We start from the raw sequence: 27,741 nt of genomic DNA, 5'->3' as shown, positions 1-27,741 counted from the left end.
AAAGTATTGAACTATGTCAAATTAAAAAAGAAAAAAATTGATTCCCAAATCTCCAACAGAACTAAGGAGATGAGTGTTTAAGAAGTTGGATTCATTGGGTTATCTAAAAAGTTGTGAGCTCATTAGCCCACATTGGTGGGTGTTTTGAAGAGCAATCCCTAAGTACGATTCTCCCCATTTGGTTTTAACCCCTGCAAGAATGATACTATTAACCAGCAATAATTGACAAAGAAACAAGGATGGAAAAGAGGAATAGAAGGAATGTTGGAGGATATCGGGCTGCAGGGAGAGAAGATATCCTTATAATGCACAAGCAAGCAAGTACCAAATTCCAGCTTTGCCGAGAATATTTTTGGAGTCATGACTAGACATAGTAACGAGAAAACCTTCTAATGCTCCCAACTCGAATAGAGTTGAATCTAGCAGAAGTGGGAAGACTGTTGGCACTCTCCTTCCAGAGTTGCATTGTTTTGATCTTCTGACTCAAGTCTTAAGCATGACATTTCAGGATCGGCTAAGCCACGGAGCAACCACACCCTATTCTTGGCAAAAATATACATCATATTACATTACCAAGGAGAGCACAATGGAAAGTTTTTAAAGTAATAAATAAACACCGTGTCTTATTTGTAAATCTTGTCAAGATTTTCAAGGACTTGCCTAGCTCCACGGTGAAACTCCTGTTTGTTTGTTGTATAAGATGTGGCACGCAGAGTAACTGCTTCAACAACAAGCTCCTTTTTAGTTTCAACTTCTTCAGGCCTAACTGAGGGGGAACTATCCCCTTTAGTGGTAAAAGTAGATCCATGTTTTGTGGCTGGAGAGAGTCCAGGGCACTCAAAGTGAAGCAGACGGTTGTGAAGAATTATTTATGGCAGATTTTGTGATGCCTGTGTCGTACTTTGATTTAATAGGGGGTAAAATGAAATCTGAAGCAGAGTGAATTCAATTTCCAAATTTTACTAGGTATACATGCAGGTTTTACACCTGGGTACCATCGCTACCCGCAGCTTCTTTTCATGGCTTTCATTCTTTGCAAAAGTAAGCTCTTCCTTGAACAGACCTGTGAAAATACTACTTTGGATCATCCACGGAAGTCTCCAGGATAACACTTTGAAGTCTAAACAGCAGACCTATTCGGCTATAACACACATGGTGGATGACATCCTTGTCTACGATGAGCAAACTCACGTTTCAATGGAAATCACCCTCCAAAAGAAGGAGAAATATAGAATGCTAAAGCAAATGGCACCACAAATTGCTTTTGCCAACTTTTCCTAAAAACATTATGTTGGCCTATGAGTGGTAATATTGGCCATTTAAAGATATCATACATTGTCATTCTGCAAGGAAAATTAAATACTTGTTTCCAATCTAATTTTTAGTAAGTATAACTTTTAAGACAAGTCTTCCCATACCTCATCCTCAAAGGGAATATTGTGTTTCAAAAAAAAGTGGCATAATGAATAAGCAAAATAAATGTTAGTTCTAAGAAACATAATACACAAATGTGCAGATTTTAGTAAATATCAGAATCAAATTTTGTTAAATATGAGATTTTAACCTATATCAAAAAAGATTATTATGATAAAAATATTTAATGTGCATCATCTTTTTCTCTTTGATTTGGAGAGCAAACTGTATCATTTTGGTTCTTATATCGTTACTAATGGACATGTTCAGTACATCATTTTTGTCCATATATAAGGTAGAAGTAGATGAATTTTCCTTGCCTTTTTATTAATCTACCCAACCAGTATCATTATTAAACTGGTATCCCAGATTGAAAGAAGAAATGAAATTGCATTCATTTGCAAAGCAATGAGCTACTTGTCTTAACCTGTCAAACACAGACCTCGGGACTGAGAGAAGGGAGAACTAGAACAAGATGCTGAACCACAATAATGGTCTTTGAGATAGCAGGCAGGGAAGGGAGTAAACACAAGGAAATAACATTCAACTTCCTTGGCCCATTGATTAACAGTTGGGAAATAAATGTAAAGATAAAGAAATAAATAAAATAAAAGTAAATTTATAAATGCACACATATATAAAAAGTCTGTGTGTGTTTAAGGTATACATAATATAGGTATAAATTAATACATGTATATGTGTATGAAGTATTTAAAAAGTGCCTATTATCCATTACTCAGCTTAAGAAATTGAGTGGTACCAATGTCTTTGAAGACTTTTGTTTAGAAATAAATTGATTCATTCAGCAAGTACTTATTGAACACTTACTTATGTGCTCAACCCTGTACTAGATACTAGGATGTGGTGGTTAACAAGACCGGCATGGTTCCTGCCCTTATGAAGCTTACAATCTAATGAGGGAGAGAGAGACATTAAAATTGTAATCACACAAATAAATATAAATACAAATGAATAAGAACTGTGAACTGTGATAGGTCCTGTGCCAGAAGCATTGAAAACAAGCAACAGGAAAAGCCAATTTAGATTGACAGATCTAAGAAGGCCTCTCTGAGGAACTTTTAAGATGAAAGTGAGGAACCCTTGGAGTTGAATCAGTAGAAGAATGAGAGGGAGAAGGTTCGAGAGACAACAGGAAGAGTGCAAAGGCCCTGGGAGTGCACAGGCCCTGGGAGTCCAGCCTCATTTACATTTAAACTGAGAGAACCAAATCTAATCTACATATGTGAAAACTTAGTCCAGAGAAATACTTCCCTAATATTTGCTTTCCTTTTGAGTGAGGGTGGCATTTTTGATGTAGCTTTGGTAAAGCTTGTGCTCGCTTTATTTTCTTAACTTATAGGAAATTTAGTCATCAGGCAGTGTTCAATATATCCATGGTCACACTGAGTCCCAGTTATAAGGATTAGGAGTTCATATCAGGGCTTTCATTGGGATTGCTTTTACACAGGTAAATTAACATTTCTTTCATATTCTTTTTTCTGTTCCTTAAAAATTTTTGTTGTAGTAAATACGCATCACCTAAAATTCACCATTTTAGCCATTTTTTAAGAACACAGCCCTGTGGCATTAAGTACATCCAAATTATTGTGTGACCATCACCACCATCCATCTCCAGAATTTTTCTAACCTTCCCCAACTGAAACTCTATACCCATTAAACATTAATTTTCCACTTCTGCCCTACCGCCAGCTCCCAGCAACCACCATTCTACTTGTCTCTGTGAATTTGACCACTCTAGGTACCTCATATAAGTGGAATCAGTCATGTCTTCAAGGTTCATCCAATATCCCATTGTATGTAAGTTCTATGTATATATGTAAATGTGGTGAAAAGCACATTTCAGTTATCCATTCATCTATCAACAGACACTTGGGTGGCTTCTACATTTTACCTGTTGTGGATAACACTGCTGTGAACATGGGTACACATATATCTGTTTGAGTCTCTGTTTTCATTTGTTTTGGGTATATATCCAGAAGTAGAATTGCTGGATCATACGGTAATTCTATGTTTAATTTTTTGAGGAATCAAACTTGTGCTTTTTTAATTCATATATTCAGCAAATGTTTATTGGACTCCTACTGTGTGCCAGATAGCTGTGCCAAAGGTTGGGAATGAACAAACACGACACAGACATTGCTTTCAAGGCTTACAGTCTAGTTTGAGTAGTTTGTTGCTGTTGTTCTTTCTTTTAATTGTAGTGATGATTTGGAATTGATTCATTAACTTTCTCCTAGCCTTCTTGAGACCAGTAATATATTTGTACAGTGTATGGCAAGAGTGCCCTCATGACCCCAAGCTTCACTAACTTGAGGCTCTGAGCAACTGAGTCAACTAGAACCAGATGGAAATAGTACATTGTCCAGTAAATCAGGTGACTTGGGACATGGCCAACCTCTCCCCCATATGCATCGTCTGTAATAGTAGAAAATCATTTCAGCTAAGTCTAAAATTTGATTAATAGAACCTCTACAAATGAAATTGTAGTATTGTTCTATGAATTCTACTAAGATATTAAATTTGATTTGGGGGAAACTAATTTTTCCATTTGAATGGCATTATACCAATGGAAGTAACATATAAGAAAGAATAATACAGTTCAAATAAGTTTTCTTAAATAACTATAAAGTTCCTCCAAATAACTAAAGATAGCAAAATGTAAACCTTAGCAAGGGTAGAATAGGCTTGGAAAGCTTAATAAATCATGATGGTAACAAAAATGAGTTTAGTCCCCATAAGGATAAGGAAAAACAGTGTTTTCATCATCACAAAATCATTCTCTTATTCCACCATCTCCTTCAGAGTGGTGCATAGCGAGCTCCCAAACACATTGAAAAGTTGTTTAGAATAAAATTGCAGTGTAAAACAAAACAAAACAAAACCCAAGCCACTTACATGAGATTTTTTAAAATGTGAAAATCAAGGAAAAAAGATAAAACCATAGGCTGAGGAAAGATTTAGACCCTAAGGCCAAATTTTTATTCTGAGCTTCCTAGTAGCTAAAGCAAAGATGGAAACTCAGGGAGTTACATTACTCTCATTAACTAAAAGATAAAACATACCAGCCTGTCAAAGACATGCTTTTTGTACTTGACCAATATGTGCTGAGAATTTGCCATGGGAATTCTTATATAATTGATCTATATAGGCAAAACTGTCCTAGATAATTTTACAAGATCTCAAGAGTATTTCACATATACACACTTCTATGTTAGCCATTAGTCAAATCCAGGGGCATAATGTTTATTCAGAGAACTGTTAAGGCAGTTCTGAAAGAGACCAGTATGAAATGGGCCAGGCTTGTAGCTTTCTGATGGTCTAAGCTGACAGAGGACTATACTGTATAGCTTGGCCTCTATTTGTTTGATAGTTTTGCAAAGTCCTGCCCTCCATAAGTTGTGTTAAAACGTACCTGTTGTATTAAACACATTCTCTCATAGAAGTCTGGAGGTAGGCAATCCAGGAGCACTGTGATATTCCAGAGTGTCAGGTTGTCAGGACCCTGTCTCTGGGGCATCACACCCACTTAAGGTTATCTCAGTCCAAGATGGCTGCTCCAGCCTTCTCGTCATCATTCCAGCCACAAAAAGGAGGAAAGAGTGAAGGAGGAAATGCTCTTTTCTTTAAGGGCATTACTTGGAATTGTACCCAAGACCTCCATTTACATCTCCTTAATGAGAATGTTGTCACATAGTCACACATGGCTGCAAGAGAGGCTCGGAAATGTCTCTTTTCTGGGTGGTACTGTGTATTCATTACCAAAGCAGAAAAAGAATGACAGATATTATTTAATATTTCTGCCACAAATAGGTTATTTAAAATATTCTTTCCTTTAAAATACAGGCTAGAGTTTAAAAACCAAGATGGTGAGAGCGGAAGTAAATGTATATGATTACAGTGAACATTCTGCTTCAAAGCCATTCTATTTACAATGCTACTGACAAGAGCGTTTCTTTTTTTTTTTAATTTGTATTTTATTTATTTATTTATTTTTGCCTGTGTTGGGTCTTTTTTTTTTTTTTAACATCTTTATTGGAGTATAATTGCTTTACAGTGGTGTGTTAGTTTCTGCTTTATAGCAAAGTGAATCAGTTATACGTATACATATGTTCCCATCCCATACCTCTTCCCTCTTGCGTCTCCCTCCCTCCCACCCCCAGGTGGTCACAAACCACCTAGCTGATCTCCCTGTGCTATGCGACTACTTCCCACTAGCTATCTATTTTACGTTTGGTAGTGTATATATGTCCATGCCACTCTCTCACTTTGTCACAGCTTACCCTTCCCCCTCCCCATATCCTCAAGTCCATGCTCTAGTAGGTCTGTGTCTTTATTCCCATCCTACCCCTAGGCTCTTCATGACATTTTTTTTCTTAGATTGCATATATATGTGTTAGCATACGGTATTTGTTTTTCTCTTTCTGACTTACTTCACTCTGTATGACAGACTCTAGGTCCATCCACCTCACTACAAATATCTCAATTTCGTTTATTTTTAAGGCTGAGTAATATTCCATTGTATATATGTGCCACATCTTCTTTATCCATTCGTTGCTGTGCACGGGCTTTCTCTAGTTGCAGCAAGCAGGGGCTACTCTTTGTTGTGGTGTGCGGGCTTCCCATTGTGGTGGCTTCTCTTGTTGCAGAGCACGGACTCTAGGTACTCGGGCTTCAGTAGTTGTGGCTTGCGGGCTCTAGAGCGCAGGCTCAGTAGTTGTGGCGCACAGGCTTAGTTGCTCCGCAGCATGTGGGATCTTCCCGGACCAGGGCTCAAACCCATGTCCCCTGCATTGGCAGGCAGATTCTTAACTGCTGCACCACCAGGGAAGTCCCCGGCAAGAGTGTTTCTATCCCAGTCCAACTGATAGAAAGTGAGGGGGCCACAGAAGGAGAGCTGGGGCGGGGGGCAAAGGAAAGACATGTAACCAAACACCAAAACCCAAAACTAGGACTGTGTGACCATTTTGATTAGAATGTACCTCTCTAGAGCAGACCATGACAAAACCTGCATAGTCGTGTGCCTTGGACCTTGCTGCCTCTTTATTTTGTACATCCTAGATGTGCCCCCACTGGCATTACTCCTCAGAGTATTGTCAAGTGATATGTAGCAAATTTCCCTCCTTCGCTCTCTGGCCTTAAATGCAAACATACCTCCAGGCTAGGACTTGTGTGCCTTCCAGCTGCCCCCAAAGGCTTCTGTGATTGGCTTCCACTCTACAATCATGTCTAAGGAGGGGGGGTTTTCCCCTTTAGCCTTGGAACCGTATACTTTCCATAACTACTAGTTTCTGTGCTGGGAAACCAATATTGGATTTTAACTTCTAGGAAATGCACATGTGAAAAAGATAAATCTCTGAATTCTTTTACCTGCTTCTGCCAATCACACCTCTTATTTTCCCCTCAGGACGCCTGCATTTTAGTCATGTTTTTGTTGTTGTTGGCTTGTATTCAATTCTCTATGTTGTTATCCTTTTTTTCCTCCTTTGGCTATGCTTACCAAGTTCCATATTCCTCATGAAAGTCTTCCAAAGAAAGACCTACCACATTTTCAAGTAGGAAAGAGAAAACATCCAGTTTTACCCACAAACCTCATGTCCTTTTCAGAAACTGAAAAAATAAACTGTATTATAAATTATTTTCAGTTAGAGGCTCTTTTTTGTATTTCACTATATGATAGTTTTGGATATTTCTTTGACAGTATTTATCATTGTGATAGGAGATAATCTTTGTAACTTAACAGAGAAACTATGCCTCTAGCTGGTGTCAGCAAGCTATATAATAGGAATAAAATTGAAGGCTGCACAATGATCTATTTTATTTTAGAGGAAGAGTTCTATGATTTTTCCATAGTTTAATTGCTGTTCTGAAATGCAAATTTTATTTCAAATGTCATCTACATTTTCCCTTAGATTTTAGAGACTATATTTTCTTTTCTTTTGTAATTCTGCTTGCTTTTCTTCCTCTTGTTTTTCTTTTTTCCTGCTACCGTATCTGTAGACATAGCATATGTTAATTAATGCCTGTATTAATTTAACAAATATTTATCTAATGCCCATTATGTACAAGGCTTTGTGGAGGAGCTGACATTGTCTACACCTTAAAGAATAAAAAGGATTTTTAGAGAAGCAGAGGTGGGAGGAAGGATCTTCCAGGCAGAAGGGACAGGATGAACAAATATACAGAAGTGGGAGGATTTGGAGTATTGGAGTAAATCAGGTATTTCAATTGGTCTGGAGCATGACTTTCTATTATCCTGGGACAGGAAGCAGGTCAGGGAGGTCCTTGAATGCCAGGCTGAGGAATTTGGCTTTTGCATTTTAATCCTGCTGTCTCTATATTGTCTATAAATCTGTTCACACCCCTTCACCTCTTGTCTGGCTCTGGGATAATTATTTTATCTGTAGAGGATGATGTCATGGAAATAGTACTGAACTAAGAATCAAGGGCCTTGGATTTATATATTACACTTGGGTTTAATATGTGACTATTAAAACCATAATTCAAACCTTGAAGATTAAACTGATGTCTCTCTATGTCAAAAAGGCGATGAAAGACAGTTTGTCTGTTGCCAGAATTCTCTATTTATCATGCCTTGCACACAGTAGGTGCTTAATAAGTGTTTTGTTGACTCTAATTCAATAACAAGTCTCTGAGATCCATGATGTAACCCCAGCAATGTAGAAAAAGGAAGAACAAGAACCACCAGTTTGAAGGTGATGAATAATTCCATCCTCCCAATGCAGTTCAGTGCTCTGTTAATCAGTGTGCTTGCTTGTTTGTTTGTTTGTTTTTTCCAGGGAGGAGGGTGTCCTAGAATTAAATCTAAATTATGATAAGGATTTTATCCCAGAATTTTATTAGAATTTTCAAGCACACAGAATAGTTGAAAGACATGTACAATGGATACTCATATAGCCACCACCTAACTCGGTAAAGATTTATCGATTTCTTATTTAGTACCAAGCTCTGAGCCAGACTCTGCAAACCCCTCGCTCCACTGCCCACAACAGCCCTGCAGTCCTGAACAGTAGTCTCATCATTTAACAGCTTAAAACAAAAACCAAACAAACAGAAAAGTGGGTTCAGGGACTTTCAACAATTTATGTCCTTAGAGCCCTGCTGGTAGTAACTAGAACAGCTGGGACCATCTGGCTCCAAATTCTGGGTTCTTTCCCCTCTACAAAGCAGCCACTAGAGTTTTTCTCTGCTGCTGGCCAGGGTCACAGATTCTGACCAAGTCCCTACAGTGTGAGAAGCCCTGAATTAAGCCTTGTAGACAATAGGAAGAGATGTAAGCAGAGGCTCCTAGTGCTTCAGGAAGCGAGAGGTGAGTCAAATCAAATTTTAAATTTCGTCGCGCGCCTTCCATATGTAACGTGCAGTGCTAGACACTTTGTAGGGGGAGATCACTGAGTATGGGATCTGAGACAATGGGACAAAGAATTTAAAAAACGTATCTTTACCCTATAAGCAGCCTGAAATAGCGGGTCAGCGTGAGTCAAGCATGGGTCTCCTATGTCCCTGCTTTCTCTCTGTTTACTGGGTTCTCTTCACTTGCACAGCCTTTCCCTTTTTCTTTGCATCCCTAAAAGTCTCCTTAGATCTCAAGGTCTTTTTCAATTTCTATTTTTTCCATTTGGATTCTTATTCCTCACTGAGTCCTCAGACCAGCAATGACCTCTCCCTTCTCTGAACTCCTGTGGCCCTTTGCTCTACAAAGAGGCAGTGCTGTCTAGTGGTTATGAACAGAGACGACCTGAGTTCAGATCTTGGGCCTTCCCCTCTCTGGGTATATGATCTTGACAAGTAATTTAATTCTTCATGCCTCAGTTTTCTCCTCTGTTAAAGAATCGGTCTAGGTTTCTGTAAAGAGAACAGAATTTACTCTTGCTAATTTAAGCAGGAAGTGTTATAAGGTATTAGTTAACTCACAGAAAATTGGAATTGTCAGTGAAAAAGACTAGTTTGAGCTTTCTGAAGCTTCTCGTGCTACTGTGCAGTTGAAGATTACCAAGGGAGCTGCTGCCCCTTCCATAGCCAGGAAGTCACCTGCTCAGTGGAAATGCAAGGGCTGCATAGCCACACACCCCCTTCTCTGATCCAGCTAAAAAACTGCATGTCCCAGGCCTGCCTCTTGACACCCACAAAAGTAATGACTGATTAGTGTGGTTGCAGGCAAGCCACATTGCTCTGTAGCCATTTTTACAAGTACAGAGAGCAAAGCGTGGTCTCTGCCTCACTTCCGCCTTCCAAATCTTAATGGGAGTGCTCCCGAGTGGCCAACTCTAAACTGCATCCATATACTCTGGTTTCTCCTCAAATTGTATAGATGTTTTGCCCTTTTAAAAGAAAAAACTGCATCCGGTATGCTAACTGCAAGGGAGTCTGGGGAATGTAGTTTCTAGGTTTCCGGCCTCTGCGTTTCAAGAAGGCACTGGGTGATGAATGTTGACAGCTAATCTACCTGAAATAACATCCATATGAGGATAATGCGTACCTATTCATAGGGTTTTTGTGAGGATTACATGAAATAATAAATAGAAAGGACTTAGAACAGGGCCTGGCATGTGGGAGACTCTCAATAACTGTAGCTGTTTTCGTCAACTTCTCAGAGAGTTGTCCAGAGGAAAGTCAAACAACCTTACATAGAGCTCCAATTTCCCACCTGCTAATAAGTAACTATGACGAACCCACTTATCAAGAAGGGCACCAGTTTCCCCATCGATAAATTGAGGATAGTAATCACTCTCTACCTGATAGAGTTTCTGTTCATATCACGTTAGGTCACGTGTGAAAGATGATTTGAAAATGGTAACGAATGCTCCAGTTGCTTGGGTGTTAAATGGCTATTAGGTGAATCGTACAGACCCCCGCTCAAGTTCCAGCTCTGCCCCTGAGACTAGCAGTCGGCTTCCAGTAGCTTGATCTCATTCATCCTCACTTTGTTTCTCCTCTCTTTAATTTTCAGAATTAGCCAGGGGAATCAAACCACTTCCACACATGCCCGTGAGGATAGTAAGACTTGGGTGCTGCCATAGCCACCTCCTTCAAGAGGGGAGATGAGGCCCTACCCAATTCGCCATCACTTCCCACCTCTGAGTTCTTTCCAGAAGACCCTCTGCCCTGTCTTGACAACAGTTACTACAGCTAGAGGGCCAAGCGAGAAGGCCCAGCCTCAGGAAGAGACAGGTGGCTCCGGAGTGAACACTGTAAGGCACTCTCCCCGGGGAGAGAAATTCCGAGAGTCGAGCTCACTCTTTCCTGCCATAAAGCACGCTGAATGTTAACAGCTTGCTCCTGTCCAAGCTGGTGTTTTTTAAATTAAGTATTGTTAAATCCATACCATTTGGAATGATGCTTCAGACAGCTCTGATACTCTCTCTCTTGCTTCTGCTTTCATTTCACCTAATATATTGTGCAGGGGGCCCGTAACCACTATTACAGCAGCTGGGGCCACCACCACTGCAGCTGCGGCGGCAGCTGCCGGTGCTCAGACACTGGCAGACGGCTTTCATTTAGATACCTGGAGAGGAAGAAAGGAACGTGGCCAACGCCCTGCTCAGATGCCCTAAGAGGCCCTTCCCAGGCTGCTGCTAGTATGGATCTCAATTACCTAGGCTTTTATGTTATTTTTCCTTGGCACTGAAAACGGTTTTAGAAACGACAAAGATGGGAGACAGAGGAGTTGTAGACTAAAATAAGATGCTTTCCATTGTCAGGTGACATATACCCACCATAAAACCTGGGTAGCCTGCCTTCTGTTCTTTTGCCTTTACTGTAAACGTCCCCCTCCAACCAGTAGGACACTACTGTCAATACCTGCATACACACACACGTATACACATACATACCTACACGTACATACATATTTACATATATGTATATGAGATGAAAGTGATTTAGAGTCAGAAGACCCTGTTCAAAGGCCATTTCTAACCAGTGAGGCCCAAGGTAAGTCACTTAACTTTTCTGAGCCTCAGTTTCCAAATATAGAAAATTGGGTGAGTACTTAGCCAACTTCGCAAGTAGTCAAAAAAGTCGAATGAGGGCTTCCCTGGTGGCGCAGTGGTTGAGAGTCCGCCTGCCGATGCAGGGGACACGGGTTCGTGCCCCGGTCCGGGAAGACCCCACATGCCGCGGAGCGGCTGGGCCCGTGAGCCATGGCCGCTGAGCCTGCGCGTCCGGAGCCTGTGCTCCACAACCGGAGAGGCCACAACAATGAGAGGCCCGCGTACCGCAAAAAAAAAAAAAAAAAAAAAAAGTCAAATGAGATTGTGGGTATAAAATCATTTTGTAAACTTTAAGGAGAGTGCATAAACTTTGGAAATTTATCAGAATTAACTCATCCCCCAAACTTACCCCAATCACCATAACGCAACTTGATTTTGTTCTTCTTTTTCTGAAATTACAGTCAGCAGGGAATTTGCACTGCAGGGTGTAATGCTTGACTGTACAGTTGCTTTTCCTCATTTCTCTGGAAGGGAAACGCTACTCACAAAGGGGCCAGAAGCTTGACACATTGTGGTGGGCATCCTGTGAGCGTTCAACATATGGCTGAGGGCTTGAATTAAAAATATTCTATTCAGTGACTTCATTAAGGTGACTACCTTGCTGGATATTGACATGTTCATCAAACCTCAAGGCAGAAACCTCTGACTCAAAATATCTAGCCAGTGCTTATTTCCAAAGCAGGAAGGAATCTAGACTAGCATAGAAGTGGCTACCGATTATTCTTTGACCATGGCAACTTGTTATCTATTCTGCTACAAATGGCACTGTATCATAATCATTCTTGCTACCCTTCCTTTTCCCACCACCTGTTCTTCCCTTTGGATCCTCCTGATGAATGATGTTTATGTGTGAAGAGGGAGGAAGTGGTATTAGATAAAATATTCCATGTTTTAGAACGAGTTGAAACTCTTTAGCCACTGACACTGATAGAAGAAGAAAACCCGTAGCTGAAAGTTCCAGTGTGTAAAAGAGAGATATATAACACAGCTTATGTGTGAAAGTTTATTTGAATCAAGCCATTTTTAATATGATGAAGATTTCAGATACTGCCGGTCAAGCATTTTTACATCTCCTCCTGAATAGTCTTTAGCTTGTGAGCATTAGCTAGTTTTTGAGAGATTTGTAAAACTAATCTTTCTGAATGGGAAAAGCATACTTCAAGAAGAGGACCTCTTTGTTGTGGATTTGTACTATCCATCTTTCTAGGTGGGGGAAAAGGTGGATCCTTATATGCCCTGACTTTCCTAATAGGTTGAAAATGGGATTTTTAAAGCTCTTCTGTCTTTCATTGATATTCCATATGAAGTACGTAACCTGAAGTTGAACAACCTGCTTTTCTCCACCTTTTTGAAAAGCAGCACTGCAGGTATGTATAGAAGCAGAGCTGCCTGTATTCACATGCCTGTTATGGCTTGATCAGGTTTTCTATATTTGAGCGTTTCATGCCTCTTGTCAGTATTTTTTTTTTACCAATGAAAGGAAAGAACCTTAATTCTAAATGTCTTCTACCTTCACCCTGTATATTTCTGGGCTATCAGGAGATCTACAAAGGAAGAATTTCCTGGTGACACCCCTATGGAAATGTAAGGCCAAGTTTGCTATTTCATTCTTTCAAAAATTCAATGATTTCCTTCACAGATAAGGTGAAAGGCATCCTTGTTTGACACTTGACACTTTTCTAAAACTATAATAAAATCCCCCTCTATTAGAATTCAATCTTGCTTGCTGGTGGTTTAACCAGACTCAGAAGCTTCCTGACCTTCTCTTTGCTGTTGCTGGCCTGGCCCCGTCATCATTTCACTGGTCATCAGTACTTCCTCCAGGGCTGCACTGGATGGGGACGGTCATCTCCTCATCCAACCTCTTGCAACAGTAGAAGGAAAAGGAGGTAAAACTCCCTCCAGCCTTTTCTGCTATATTATAGCAGCTCTGATAAAGGACGTGGATAAGGAAAAGGCTGAAACTGTTGGTTAGAAGGTTTAGGGATTAACTGAGGATTTAATTCACCCTTTCTTTCCCTCCTCCTGCTAAAGCCCGTAGTTGAGAGTTGGCACTGTGTCAAGACCAGGCTGTTCCTTAACCCCAAATTTCAGCCCCACACATCTCAAGAGTCTTTGCTAAGGGCTTCTTTTTAAACAGGGGATCTAAATTTCTAATTGTGCCTTGAGCTTTCGTAAACCTGGCCTATTTTAAATTGTCACTTTACAAAGAAGTAACCTGCTTTTTTTCTTCTCCTTCAAATCAAGTCATTACTACACAAAGTAACTTATGCCTCTATTTAGGCTTAGTGAGGAACTTTCAAAATTTTATACAGTCTCCCTTTTCTAAGTCAAGGGGGAAAATAAAGAGGAACTTTATGGAAGAGGCATAAAGCAGTTGTACAGAACGCGTTTAAAGGGCACATTAAGTCAGTTTTTGTCCGTGGTTCTTTCCCTTTATGGCATATGTTATATATTGACAGGGATTAAGTTTCTCTCCTGAATGGAACAATACAGAGTCACAGGGAGCTACTGTACTTTACAAAGCAACAGGCACCAGCACAAGCAAACGGCACAAATAGAAATGTATCTCACAGAGAACTAACCAGGTTAGTTAACAGCACAGGGCTCTGCTTCATCTTTTGCAATTCTGCATCGTTTGCATTTCTCTTCTGGTTCTGCTGCGTGCTCCTCCGCTCTCGTTTCCTTTTCGTCCTTTCCTCCCTTTCTCGCTCGCACTGTTACACTTTCTCTGTCCCCCTGGCTTTGTTATTCAGCATGTCTGATTAGCAGGAGCCTGATTGGCTGGCTGCCGGCTCCGAGAGAGATTCCATTCAGCTTACCCCCCACCCATCCACCCACCCACCCACCCCTCAGTCAGGAAATGTGAGCGGGGCTGATGGAAGCGGATAGGCAGGACTGGAGTGTTAGCACCAGTACTGGATGTGACAGCAGGCAGAGGAGCACTTAGCAGCTTATTCAGTGTCCGATTCGGATTCCGGCAAGGATCCAAGCATGGAATGCTGCCGTCGGGCAACTCCTGGCACACCGCTCCTCTTTCTGGCTTTCCTGCTCCTGGTAAATGCCTTTTCATTTCAATACATCGCTATGGCCATTTAGTCTGGGTGCTGTTGTGGTGGTATGTACGTGTGTGTATGTGAGTGTGTGTGCCTGTGTATATCTTTCTCTTCAAACGCCAGGTAAAATAATTTACATGATTTAAAGAAAAAAAAAAAAGCTTCTTGCAGAATTTTAACCCCAACTTCCCAAGCAAAATAAAGTCTGCAAGACTTTGTGGGATTAGTTAGAGGTAACTAGGAATACTGAGACATACTGAGACATGAACTGTGGGACATACTGCATGGAGTTTGTGAGCTGAGGGCTGTATAAATGGTGGTGTGCATGCTTGGAATTTAGGTAACAGATGTCCTGAAATCAAACTCACTCACTGAAGTGTTCCTCGAATATTTTTGAAGGATGGGCTGTGAGGGGCTTTCCCCCACTACCTTTTATGGGTCCTCCTTCCTCTGTGCACATGTGCTAGGGAAACAGGTAAAAGAGGGAATGAAAGCCTCTCTGTGGCCAACCCAGATTATAGCTCATAATTACGGCAAGTCATCTGCGGATACAAGTTAATGCTAGTATTTATGAATTGAGGATTATGGTCTTTGATGTCAGATCTGCTCTTGAAAAAGAAGAAAGTGCTGACTCTTTGTGCAGCTTCTTTCCACAGTCCCAGTGATAAGATGCTCTGCTCTGGAACATCAGCACACACTGCATTTTTGACTCGAAGTAAATGTTCCGTTGTGACTCATACTTGGTTTTATGGGCAGAAAATGAACCTTTACTGTCCAAAAAAAATCTACACTCAAAATATTAATAGCAATGCACATTTTTTTAAAACCAGAGTGTTCTGGGCAGGCAGCTTCGTAAACCTCATCTGAAGGTTTGATTCCAAAATTTGCACACACTGAGTCCAAACAAACGTGCTTGTAGCTCTCCCTGTCGCATTTATGGAGAGCCAGCCCTTCCTCAGAAGGTAACCAGGCAAGAAGGGAAAAAGGGAAAAATGCAACGCATGTATAGGTTGCATTGATTCATCGAAGATGAAGGGATGTTTGTTCCGGTTAGACTCTGACAAATTTGATCTGCACTATAATTTTGAAGAAGGGGAGCAAGCTATTTAAGCACAAATTTTAAAACTCCAGGAAGGCTCCTCATCAGAGAGTGATTAAATATGTTAACAATTCCACTTCTGATTTGCATCATTGTAGCCAAGAAGTCGTAATGCTGCATTGCAAAAGCTGTAAATATAGAAGTATGTTTTCAAGTTCTCATAGAAATTTAAATGCAAACTGAACTTTAAGTATGAATGGACTGTACGTTTTTAGCTGTTCTGAGGAATATAAAAAGCAGAATGTTTAGGTGTGCTTTATGACGAGTGGGGCAAGCAATTTATGAAAGGTGTCTCATTTTTTCCATGTGGGACGTGTTACTTATATACACGCCATTGGTTTGCCTCGTCTTTCCCTCTTTGTATTTTTTTAAAAGCAGGGGTTATTTTCGCATTTAATTACATCATGAAGCAAATTACCGGTACACAGTACTTTTCTGGTATCTTCATAAAGAAGTATGATCTCATTATACTTTGGAAAAACTTTCCCATTCAGGCATAGATTGTTTTGCTACCCACTGGGTAAATTGCATTATATTTCTCTTTGATATCTTGAATATTCATATATGTGTTTGAATATATAATGATGCTTATATGGATAAGAAGGAGTGTTTGCTTATTTCAGATTTGAAACATAACATTTCGTTTAAATTACAATAATTGTATTATGAGGATAAAAGGAAATAAGACCCAGGTTTGCTTTATACCTGTATTTAAATGAATTTGGATTCTGAGAGTTAGGCTAGAAAAGAAGGACTGCCTGGTGAGCGCCAAGATACATCCCTGTGCAGAGTAATAACAGCGTTAGTAGTACCTGCCGTGTACTGTGTGTCTGAATGTGCCAAACACGAGGCCAGTTGTTTGAAAAGCATTACAGTGAATCTTCACGATAACCTTGCAAATAAAGCATCTTTAAACCCATTCTACAGATAAGGAAAAAAGCTTATATTTGAACTCAAAGGTGAAATAATGGAGAGAAGATAACTTGTTTGCTTTGTACTGTGGTTGTAAAATGTTTAGCCGTGATGGAAGAAATGACACAGGTTGGTCTGTAGTCTTTGTCGGAGGTATTTAGGCTTTTTGCCTCATCTTGGCCAATAAAGATGTGTACAGCATTAAGGGCACTTGTCACACGTGCTCATTCACTGTCCCATTTAGCTTTGGGGCCAAAAGTAAATTATTGGCCCAAGAGAAAGTGACGTCTAGCCTGATCAGTAGTTGACTTAGAACCGGAAGTGTGACATTTTCAGCTCAACCTTTTGTCTGGATCAGGAAATTGAACTGGGTGGCTTGTTTTTCCTATAATTGTTTTATACATTATAAGAGTCTGTCTACTCTTAGAATTAATTTAAGCAATTTTTAAAGATTCCTTTTTACTTACTTGGAAAACAGCCTGTTTGTTTAGTGGCAAAGCCCAGTTTCTACTTCAAAACAGCCTTCATATCACTGATAGCAGAATCGTCTGTATCATGACTTTGTTCCTGAGTGTATACAAATATTGTATGCTGTTCACCCTCAGTTTTACCAAAACCCTTTCCCACTGGAGCATTACTCCTGAGACAATGAAGTGCCTGTGTCTTTTATATCTATTTTTGGTCACCACCCACATTTTCATGCAAAGCTCAAACATCGTAGACTTTTTTTTTTTTACTCTGGACACAGTAGGACAGTAGTGCTGAGCAAGAGATTTTATTCTGATATTCAGGTCAAAGTAAGCCACATAACCCAACCTTCCCCATCTCCCCACCCTGCTCCCCTTTTCCCTTCTCCCTCCTTTGTCCCAATTGTTTAGCTCAAAAGGAATGTGGCAAAAACCATGACCGGCCATTGACATATGTGTCCATCCCAACTCGAAGTCAAATCACTTCTTGTCAGAAAAGCATTTAATCAAATTTGCATTTGCTTTTTGTTTCTTTTAAGTGGTTTTAAGCTGCTTCGCCTGCTATTGTGGCAGTTGCAAGGGTAGCACTCAGAATTATAATAAAGTACATGTGTTTTTCTGTTGAATTTCTCTTTCTTCTCTGCACTAATTTATACGTGGAAACTAGTCAGACACAATAGCCCATTCCTTTGGTCGCTCTGGCACTCTCCTCCACTATTATCTCAGTGGATCTATCTTGGATGGCGAGAAGCACCATTAGCTTGTGGAATGAATGTTAAATCCCTTATTTACAGCAGACTGTGGCCTGCTCCAGTAAGTGTGTGTGTGTGTCCGTCCATGTGCGTGCACAAACACCTTTCTGTAACTGCTTACATCGATTTCTTACTCTTATGCCTACATTGTCTTTAAGTCAAGCTTAAGGATATTTCATGTACATCTGGAGAACGTAGTGAGGCATTTCTTTAAACATTATTAACTTCATGTTTTTGTGACGTTTTTTGTCTAGCCTTGGTCAGCTACATTTTTATTTTCTCCTGTTTTTAGCATTTCAGTCTGTTTCAGGACGACTTTGTGGGCCCCGTTATTATTGTCATGTGAACCGGTTCTATGGCTTCATATAAGTTGAGGGAAGTATGTCCAATAGTGGTCACTAGTGAACTACAAAAGAATCTTGTTACACCAGACAAGTTTCTCCTTGAAAGACTCTGTGGATGTATTAAAGACTTTTGAAAGAAAGAATGAATAAATAAATGTATTTGTGCATTTATAGGAGTGTTAATACATGTTGGCTCCCCTTTACCATATGTATGAATAAAATGGAAAGCAAATCTCTAGCAGACCACATGGTAGGCTATTATTCAAACTTAGGAGCGCACAGAGTTTATTCTTATATCTTTACAACATTGTGCAATTTTATGTGCAATTTTAATCAGTGAGGTGTGGTTAACACCCGTCCTTGCTACTCCTTTTTTAACCCAGTTGGTTGGTCCATTTTGCACAGGGTTTATGTTTGCATGAAACGTGGTTTGGTATTTTGGTTCTCCCCTTTATTATGGCTTAATCAAAATATAATCTTAAACTCATTCAGGAAAAAACACAGAGTCCTGTGAATTTCTGCATTTCCCCCAGAACCCGGTAGAGTGTGTTGTATATACGGGCATCGTAACCATTTGTGAACTAAATTCAGAGAGCAAAGGATGTAAAGAGACTCCCATGATTCTCTAATTCTCCACATGTTCGGGGTTTTCTGACTTCATGTATATATCTCGTTTTTTTGGTCAAGTGACAGCTCTGCTTTTAATTTGTCTATTTTAGGTTCCAGGTCTAATTATGTAAGTTTCATTCTACCCTTCCCTCCTTGTGCATATTCTACTGTTTCTTGGGGTCTCCTGAGTAGAGTGACCCAGAAGTGACCTCTTTGTAGCAGGAGGACCATAGTCTCTTCTTGAGTGAGAGCATTCCTTGACTCATCATGAATAACCTACTGGTGAAGCATGTTGAGATAATCACAGGAAAATGTGTCTAAATCAAGTTTGAGAGTCTTGCTGTTTTTACTAATTTTCTTCATCTAGAGAGCTGGCTTCAAACTGTGTTTTCACCAGAATGAGACAAGTTCATGTCATCTTCTGTCTGCATCATAAAAGCTATACCATGTGGTTGAATTTTGGCTTGATTGGCAGGACTGGCTCACGAGCGGCTTAGGACTGGCATAGCAGAGGTGATGTAAGTCCGAAAGGATCCTAATTGAAATAGGCCAGCACAGCTGTGTGGGGACCCTGCCTGCTAACTGGGTATGCTGTTGCTATCAACCCCTTCTTTCCATGAGCTCAAAAATAAATGACTAAATCTCCCCAATTCCTGAACTTCAAGATTAAAAACTACGTTGAATAAAGCTTAACTGTTCTGGTTTCTTCTCCCAGGGACTTTGCTAACTGGGAGCACCCAGCATGTAGGGCAGTTAGACGTTTTCTGGCTGTGTGTAGATGTCCCAATGGTAGTAGTCTGCAGACAACAGTGACCTCTGGCTTTTTGTTTGTTGTATTTCCAGAAGCTCAGTATTTCTAAATCAGTTTGAATAGTTTCCTATACTTGTTAATAGTCTCTCTTCCAGTCATAGAAATATATCTTATCTCAGTAACTTATCTCAGTTGTAACCTTTATTTGAAGAAAAACCGTCATTTTTGTTTGACTACCCCACCCTAAATTCCACCAGTGTATAGTCAGTATTTAGTAGTTGTTTGTCAGAGGCGTACATAATTCACTGTATTCTTGACAATATTTTTAAATGTAATTTCTTCTAGTTCTTGTGCTTCCTTGTATTTATTTCTCATACTGTACTTAGGTTTTTGTCTAGTCAACAAGGTTGTGGGTGACAGCAGAGGGAGTGACGTGTTTCTCCTACCTTTATCAGAATGCCTGGTCTCAGTAAATGTTGTTGAATGAATGAATAAATGGATGAATATGAATGACTTGGTAAGAAAATATAAGAAAAGGGTAAAGCACAAGTAGCAAGGGGAACACGTGAACATCCATTTCACATGTGAAGCATTTCACCAATTCTGGTTTCAGCAAGACCAAATCAATAAGCCTAATACATTCAAAAGAGAAGATACATACTCTGTTTTTCTTTCTCTCCACACAATGAAAAACAATTGAATGAAGATCCTTTTTGCCATTGTTAATTAGAATGAATTTTGCATGTTTCATATCTTTTTTTGAAAGTTTCTCATTATAGCAGAGATAATGTTGTGGATTCACCAAAAATTCATTTCTTTTTACTACTGGGCACAAAGGTAAACTTTATTTCACAGTTTTCTCTGTAATTAGTTGGTGCAGTATGATTGAGTTCTGGTCAATGGAATGTCGTTAGAAGTGACATATGGCACTTCTAGGCCTGACATCTCCCACATAATCCTCCAAGTAAGCAAGAACTCTCTTTATACACCTGCTGGATGCAGAGGATCCAGTAAAGAACTTCAAGACTCTAGAAAATAGTCAAGCCACCGAATGGAAGGCCTCATCCCTGAATGGCTACATGGAGCAGAGCCCCACACCACCATGCCAGCCAGTCTCACAGAATTACATTTGTGAGCATTCGTTTAACCACAAGCAAGCAATAAACCCTCGTTGTGTTAAAACACTGATAGTTGCGGGAAGGTGTTCTTTGTCATACTGAAAACCTTTTTAAATAACACTGCTTCACATTTAGATGAAATGAATGCTTATAAGTAAGTACCAATACCACTTTCCATTTATTATACGAAAAAATTAAAATAAGGACATGCCATGTCACCCTAATGGTGGTTTAGTCTTTGTGGTTTGCAACTTATTGTATACCTAGAGTTCTCTAAGTACTTGCAGGTATGTGGAAAAATGGGAAAATCCTTTTTTCAAACAAAATCCAGGAGTGGGTGGAGCAGTAAGAAATAAGGGGGGTGGAAAAGGCAGGGCTGTGGTAAACAGTTGGAATCCCATGGAGCAGAACAGGACCACACAACCTGGCCAAGGACACAGAACCACACAGACCCAAGGGGAAGGCAAAGAAAACAGAAAAGGATACCAAGAAGCAGAAACTGAGGCACAACACCAATGCAGCTCCAGAGATGTCAGAAAATAAAGCAGTGAACAAGTGACAGAGAGGGGAACAGACTCATGCACGCGTGCACACACACACACACACACACACAAAAACAAACAGAACTTATAAAGTAAGACATACTTCTTGAGTATATCTAGTCTCAATCATCTTTGATACATTTTTCTAGGAGGTGTCCAGGTGTCAGGAAAGAGCCCTGGTTTTAGAGTGTGGCCATCTGGGCTCTAACACTGATTCCAGCCCTATGATCGTGGCCCAGTCACATAACTCGCCGAAGCTATTGTCTCTTCATCCATGCACGATTGTCCATCTCTCCTAACTCTCCAGGATACCTTGAGAGGAAAACGCAGCATTAGATGTTGAAGTGTTTTGTCAACTCCAAAGTACTATAAAATTTCAAGTGATTACTTTCATTCATGTGAAAATCACTTATCTATCACCAACTGTATACCCAACACAGAGCCAAGCTCCATGGAAGATAATTTAAGGCACAGACCTTGCAGTGAGGAGCTTGGAAGGTTGCTGGACATTCTGTTGTCAATTTTTTTTTTTTTTAATTTTCAAAAAACTCTTCTGTAGGGAATAGTTCTGTGATGTATATAATTACTTTCAATTACCCCACAAGATGGCTCATTTTGCTCTCCCCCTCCTGCTTAGGTAGTGGCGATTTAATTCTCTCATCCGTGTGTAAATGTAAATTATGGCTTCCCACAGATTATCAGTGTATTATCTTCATGGATGTTATCAGTCAGTATTTGACTTCAAACATTAAATTTTTTTCCGATTTCTATAGTTCAGAATATCAATTCGTGCAGCAGGACACACTATAACAGTGTCTTAGTTAAGATAAATCCTTTGGGAAGAAACTTTTCTCAAAGCAAATATTTATCATTGCGAGAGTGATCATTAACTGTGTGCGACCAATATCTAGGGAGTTTTCATCTGCCCAGCATCATTGGGGCATCGTGATGGCAGACTTCAATCTTACGTAGTTTCTGCTCCATTGTGCTTATTTTATAATAACCAAAATCCAGGCAAAAAATAAGCATATTCCATTTGGAATTATAATTCTGTAAGTGCAATTAGTATAGTAGGTTGCATCTCCCTACCTCACTAGATTTTTATCTAAAGTTCTTATTAAAATAAGTTAATTGCAAAAAACCCAAAAGGCCTTGTGCATGGAAGGGGGGGATAGTTCAGAGAAAGGGAATAGCAGAGAAGTCACGCATGTGAGCATACGCCATTTATAATACTGGAGACTTATTCCACTTCTGAAGCAAGAAATTGCAGGACTCTAATGGTTTCACCACCTGTGAATTATTTGGGTGCACCTCATAAGCGGGTTCTTTCTTCTATTTGTTTAAAGGAATAAGTGGTATGTTCGCCAATTCTACACTACATTAACTTTCACAGAGTTTCCATTTTCATCTTCATTGCTTTTTCAGATTTTTTTCCAGAGGTTCTGCCCTTCTCCAACTAAACTTTTGGGTGTTTTCCCCTTCAATTTTCGTCCGGGGACTTTCTCTAAGTCAGTTCAGTCTGTTGGCATAAACGTTAGGACAATGGAGGGAAGGAGAGTGATAACCTAAGACATCCTGACATAAATTCCAAGAGCACTAAAGAAATGAGACAGGAAATTATGAGCAACCTATAATAAATTCAAACTGTCCAATAAAATAAATAGACCACACTTTGTTCCCTTAGTAAAGTATGGTAGGGTGTCTGATTTCTCAGCCCACTTCACCATTTGAAGTCTGCCAGAGTATTGTTCAAATACTGTACTTCATCAATAGAACCAGAAATGAAAAAGGGTAATGGAAACAACAAGAACTCCTACTGTTTAGGTGCTGCAGTGAGATTTAGAAGAAAGCTTTTTAGCAATAGTCTGTTTTTTTTATTGCAGTTATTATAACCATTTGTCACCCAGACCAGGTGCCATACACTTTTACTTTGGGGCTTGTACCTGGTCTAAGATAGCAAACATGCTTTGAAATTACTGTTACAGAGTGAGTTTAATTGACATTTGGGTTCCCAGGACATAGATTTATTGTGTTTTCAAATTAAAAAGAATCTTTGAGGTAGCATAAAATGTGACCTCAGTTGACTGGGATCTCTTTGAAGGCAGGACTTTGGTTTTATTTTGTCTTTGATATCTTTATATCCCCAGCACCAGACAAAGAGTTTGATTTACAGAAAATGTTCAATATAAGTTTGTTGTTTGAATAAATGAATTTATCACTTATTCCAGCCCTTTGATTTCACAGATAATTGAATTTAACATATAAATGTTTGCAAAGAGATTGGAGACGTATTTGCCAGGAACACCTAGTAGGTAGGATCCAGAGCCTGGAATATGGATCTCTTTCCTTTGAGTCCATACTCCTTTGAGAAGGAGTTCATTCTCTTTCTGTTATACTGTATGGCCCCTGAGGACCTTTGTATAAGAGTCAGCCGAGCCGGCCTTGGTAGAGAAAGGTTGAAACGTTGAAATGCAGTGGAAACGGAGGAAGCAATGAAGCTGATGGAAAATCATCTTGAGTTAAAACTCGAGGATCATTGTTGGTTTATAAACATTGGGGTGACCTGGCAAGAAGAGGGGACTGAAGTCTATAAAGTTTATGTCTTGCCCTAGACCTACACATATCAATAAGCTTCATTTCTATTGCTTTCCATATCAATGAACAGTGTGAATGTGAAATACAAAATGGTGATGTATATGTGAAAAAGACTTCATGGGGGACATTGCACATATTAGGTCTCCAAGAAGTGTTAGCTTCCTTCCCATCCCCCAGTGCAAAATAGTATATTCATTGAGAGCCTGCTGTATATCAGGCCCTGTGCAGGGTATACTGTGTTGAACAAAACAGACATGGTTCTAAATATGGGTCTTTCTACATGTAACATCAGAAAGGATTTGAGATCGGGATTGGGGAAGACAGGCATTAACTGGCCAGTACGTTCCATCGGTTTTATGTTGCTGTCATGATATAATTTTCTTTAAACTGTATACTTAACTATTGCTTATGTAAGGGCATCTCTGCCTAAAGAAATAGACACATTAATTCATTATTTATAGTGATTCCAGAAAGAATGTGTTAGAAAAACTCTAAAACTCTGAAGATTTATATTTAAGATCACTTCTTTGAGCTATGCCTTTTTTTTTTCTTTTTTTGTTGGAATCCTCTTTTTTAGTCATACTGAAACCAAAGCTTAATGACTGTATTACTTGGTCTCTGTTTATTTGATACATAAACACCTGCCTTTTCCATCTTAGAAATATGCTCAAGCAGGGAAACCTTTACACCAGCCCCTCATTCAAGTGAATAAAAGACCAGTCAACAGCATATAGAGCACTAATTACAGTAGGTTTTTCCTCAAAAGGTTTAGCTTGCTCTGTGGAAACCATTAGTATGAAGGATCTTTAGAAACCTTTGAGCATCACCTGGCAACCAGTCAGCATGTTCTCAGTTCTCTGCTAGGAGGGGTTCTGATTTTCCAACACCTCTGCCATGTCCCTATGACCAGTCCTAACCTGCCTTAGTCCAAGGCAGGCATTCTTACCCCTGGTAGTTTGCTAAATTTGCTAACTTCAGTTTGGTGGTGCTGGGACTCAAACCCAGTCCTTTATGTCCATTTTAGAGTTCTAGATAATTGAAAGAAGTGATTCCCAGACCTTGGATGTCGTAGACCATTAAAATTTCAAAAAGAAATAAGATTGTGTTTGCAGGCAGGCGTGAAGTATGGAAAACAAAATTTCTAATGTTTTAATTTTATTAGGGAGGGACATTAATAAAATAAAGTTCTATCACCTGTTTCATAACTTAAGTAATAATAGTTAATATAGAGAGTGCCTGCTTCAATGTGAGATATACTTTACATATATTAAGTTATCTAATTGTCCTAACAACCCTAGGAAGTAGTTATAATTATTTTTCCCATTCTACAGATGAGGAAACTGAGACACAGAGAAATTATATAACTCGCTTTTGGTTACTCAGCTAGTAGTGACGGAGTGCAGCTTTGAACACAGGCAGGGTTCACTCTTGTCCCAACAATGCCATTTTGTTTCACCAGCGGTGCAAGAAATGAAAGGTTATTTGAATAAGCCCAAAGTTTCAAGTATATAATTTCAGAAGAGAAACTAAACACATTTAACTCTATGAAAAACTAACCAGGGACCTTATTGCTCTCCTTATTCTTCATATCAGTGAAAAATTTTGTTAGACTGACCTGCTCTAAGCCAGACAATTTCCCTGGGACACAGAGATGAACGAAACACAGCCCCGACCCCGAGGACGCTCACAGATTCTAAACAAAGTTTTGAAAAGATAACACAGGGCTTCCCTGGTGGCGCAGTGGTTAACGATCCGCCTGCAATGCAGGGGACACGGGTTCGAGCCCTGGTCCGGGAAGATCCCACATGCTGCAGAGCAACTAAGCCCGTGCGCCACAACTACTGAGCCTGCGCTCTAGAGCCCGCGAGCCACAACTACTGAAGCCCGCGTGCCTAGAGCCCGTGCTTCGCAACGAGAAGCCACCGCAATGAGAAGCCCGCGCACCGCAACGAAGAGTAGCCCCTGCTCGCTGCAACGAGAAAAAGCCCACGCACATCAAGGAAGACCCAATGCAGCCAAAAATAAATAAATAAGTAAATTTATTAAAAAAAAAAAAAAAGGTAACAGGCTGAGGCTGAGTGGAGGATATAAGATGCCACGGCAGCACAAGGAAGAAAATGAGAGAAGGAATTTGGCATTTATTTGCTGCAGTGCCCCAGGCTCTGTGCTAGGCAGAGAATCACTCAGCCTCTAGGTGGGTCAGTGAGGGTGACTTAAAAGATGGGACATTTAAAGTGAGCCTTAGGAGATCAGTGGAGGTTCACCAGGTAGACAAGAGAGGGAAAGGGGGCATTAGGCAGAGGGACCTGCCCAGGCAGAGGCACAGAAGAAGGAAAAAAAGTTGAGTCCAAGGAGCCGTGAGTGAATCGCAGTGGCCAGAGCATAACAGCTCCTGCAGGGCCTGGCATGCCATGCCTGGGAGCTTCGGCCCAAGTTTGTGTTTTAGAAAGACAGCTGTGCTGGCTGCACAGAGGGGAGAGACCCCGAGAATGGAGGCTGGAAGGCCCTTTGATTATGACACCACTGATAGTGAGAAGCCATGAAGATGGCAGCAGCCCCAGTGATGGAAAAGAGGGGGAAAGATCCACCTATACGGCTACATAGTCACTTGCAGGAAAAAGCCCTGTGGTCCTCTGGGCTCAGAGGCTCTTATAGCACCAGCTGTGTGCTCTGTCGGTCCCCCTGCTCAGCAGACAGCCTGTACCCTGGCACTGAGTAGGTGCTCAATTGTATGCAGAAGGAATGCACGAAGGAGTGAATCATTGTATTCAAGGCTTCCCTGTTCAATCCCTTCCCTACAGTCAGAGATTTTTTTTTTTTTTTTTTTTTACTAAATTATAAAAGGCCTTCTGGAGTAACAAATGTCTCAGTCTTTAAAACCTGAAGAACTTTCTGTCATTCTCTCAGGAAAGAGAGAGTTCAGGCTCAACCTTTCTGAAGAGATTGCCACACTCTCAGTGAACCTTTCCAAATACATAGAGGCTATTTCAAAGGGGCACTCCTGCACTTTTTGGAAAGCTGTATGACCTCACGTAACACAGAGGCCATCGTGGGGAGTCAGTTTTGTACTTTGGGGTGATTATTGTCCTCAGAGACGGCAGTGTTTTCCCACTTGTGGTTATTTATCTGATTTCTCACCAGACAGTGCTTTATTCAACTGTTATTCATGTCACAGTCATGAATCTTTGCACGGGAAGCCAGCAAATATCTTTGCCCTAATTCTTGCAGCGCTCCACATTAGCTAAAATGGGCTCCACATGCGGAGTTCCCTTTGAAAGCAACTGAAACTCCAGTAAAAGATGCTGCATTCAGTGTCTAAATTTAAGTTAGCTGCTCTGATGGAATAGTAATCGTGGTCTTCAGAAAAAAAGTCAAACCGTATCTGAAATTCATCAGTTCATCATTTTGTACTAAAAGCATAATGCGACTGAACAAAATAACCCACACGCTTTATTAAAGTGTGAGTTAAATGTCACATAATTATATTCTTTACATTTTTTCTTTATGAATCCCGTTGCATCGGCATCAGATTTTTAATCAGCCATGGGAATCCTGTGGGTATATCGTTCCTTCTGCTCCTAACGAGGAATAGCCTCCAATCTACTTAGCATTATTACAGAATTGATTATAGCTTGGCCTCACCTCATAAAGTAGACTTACTTTGGAACAGCATCAAACAGGTATTTATGTTTTAAAACGTATGGTCCTTCTGACTTTCATTCTAATTTTCGACATTTGCTACTTTTCCTTTCCTTCCTTCTTCCCCCAACTTGACTGCAAACAACACAGAAATCTCGTCAGACTTAGCAAAGGGGGAAAATGTGATTTTTAGTGTCTTCCTATGTGCTAGGTACTGGGCTACTTGTTTCTATATGTCATCTCAGATAAGCCTTACCACATCCTCGTATAGATAGGAAAACTGAGTACTAAAACCTAAAAGGTGGCATGAATGCCTCCACTTTTAGTGTACACGTACTCAATTCTTATAGCAAACAAATTATATTAAAATATGCAGTACAGAATATTTTCCCTGTTGTTGGAACTATGTTATT

The 27,741-nt window shown here is 40.1% G+C and overlaps 1 protein-coding gene across 7 annotated transcripts in view; it reads left to right on the top strand.

Moving 5' to 3' along the window:
• Positions 1-27,741, top strand: part of ADAMTSL1 (ADAMTS like 1) — a 755,614-nt gene that overhangs the window by 272,370 nt on the left and 455,503 nt on the right. For 4 of the 7 annotated variants that reach the window (XM_029201839.1, XM_029201842.1, XM_029201838.1 and 1 more), the window contains exon 1: positions 14,306-14,501. The exons of 1 other annotated variant lie outside the window; for it this stretch is intronic. In XM_029201839.1, coding sequence (XP_029057672.1) covers positions 14,439-14,501 — 63 coding nt within the window. In that variant the 5' untranslated portion in view covers positions 14,306-14,438. Of the gene's footprint in view, positions 1-14,305; positions 14,502-27,741 lie in introns of those variants that run through there. 2 more of the 7 variants (XM_029201841.1, XM_029201840.1) reach the window with 1 other exon arrangement.

This window comes from Monodon monoceros, unplaced genomic scaffold, assembly GCF_005190385.1.
Source record: "Monodon monoceros isolate NGI ecotype Baffin Bay Population unplaced genomic scaffold, NGI_Narwhal_1 Super_Scaffold_5, whole genome shotgun sequence".
NCBI classification, from domain to species: Eukaryota; Metazoa; Chordata; class Mammalia; order Artiodactyla; family Monodontidae; genus Monodon; species Monodon monoceros.
This window is presented reverse-complemented; position numbering and strand designations above follow the sequence as displayed.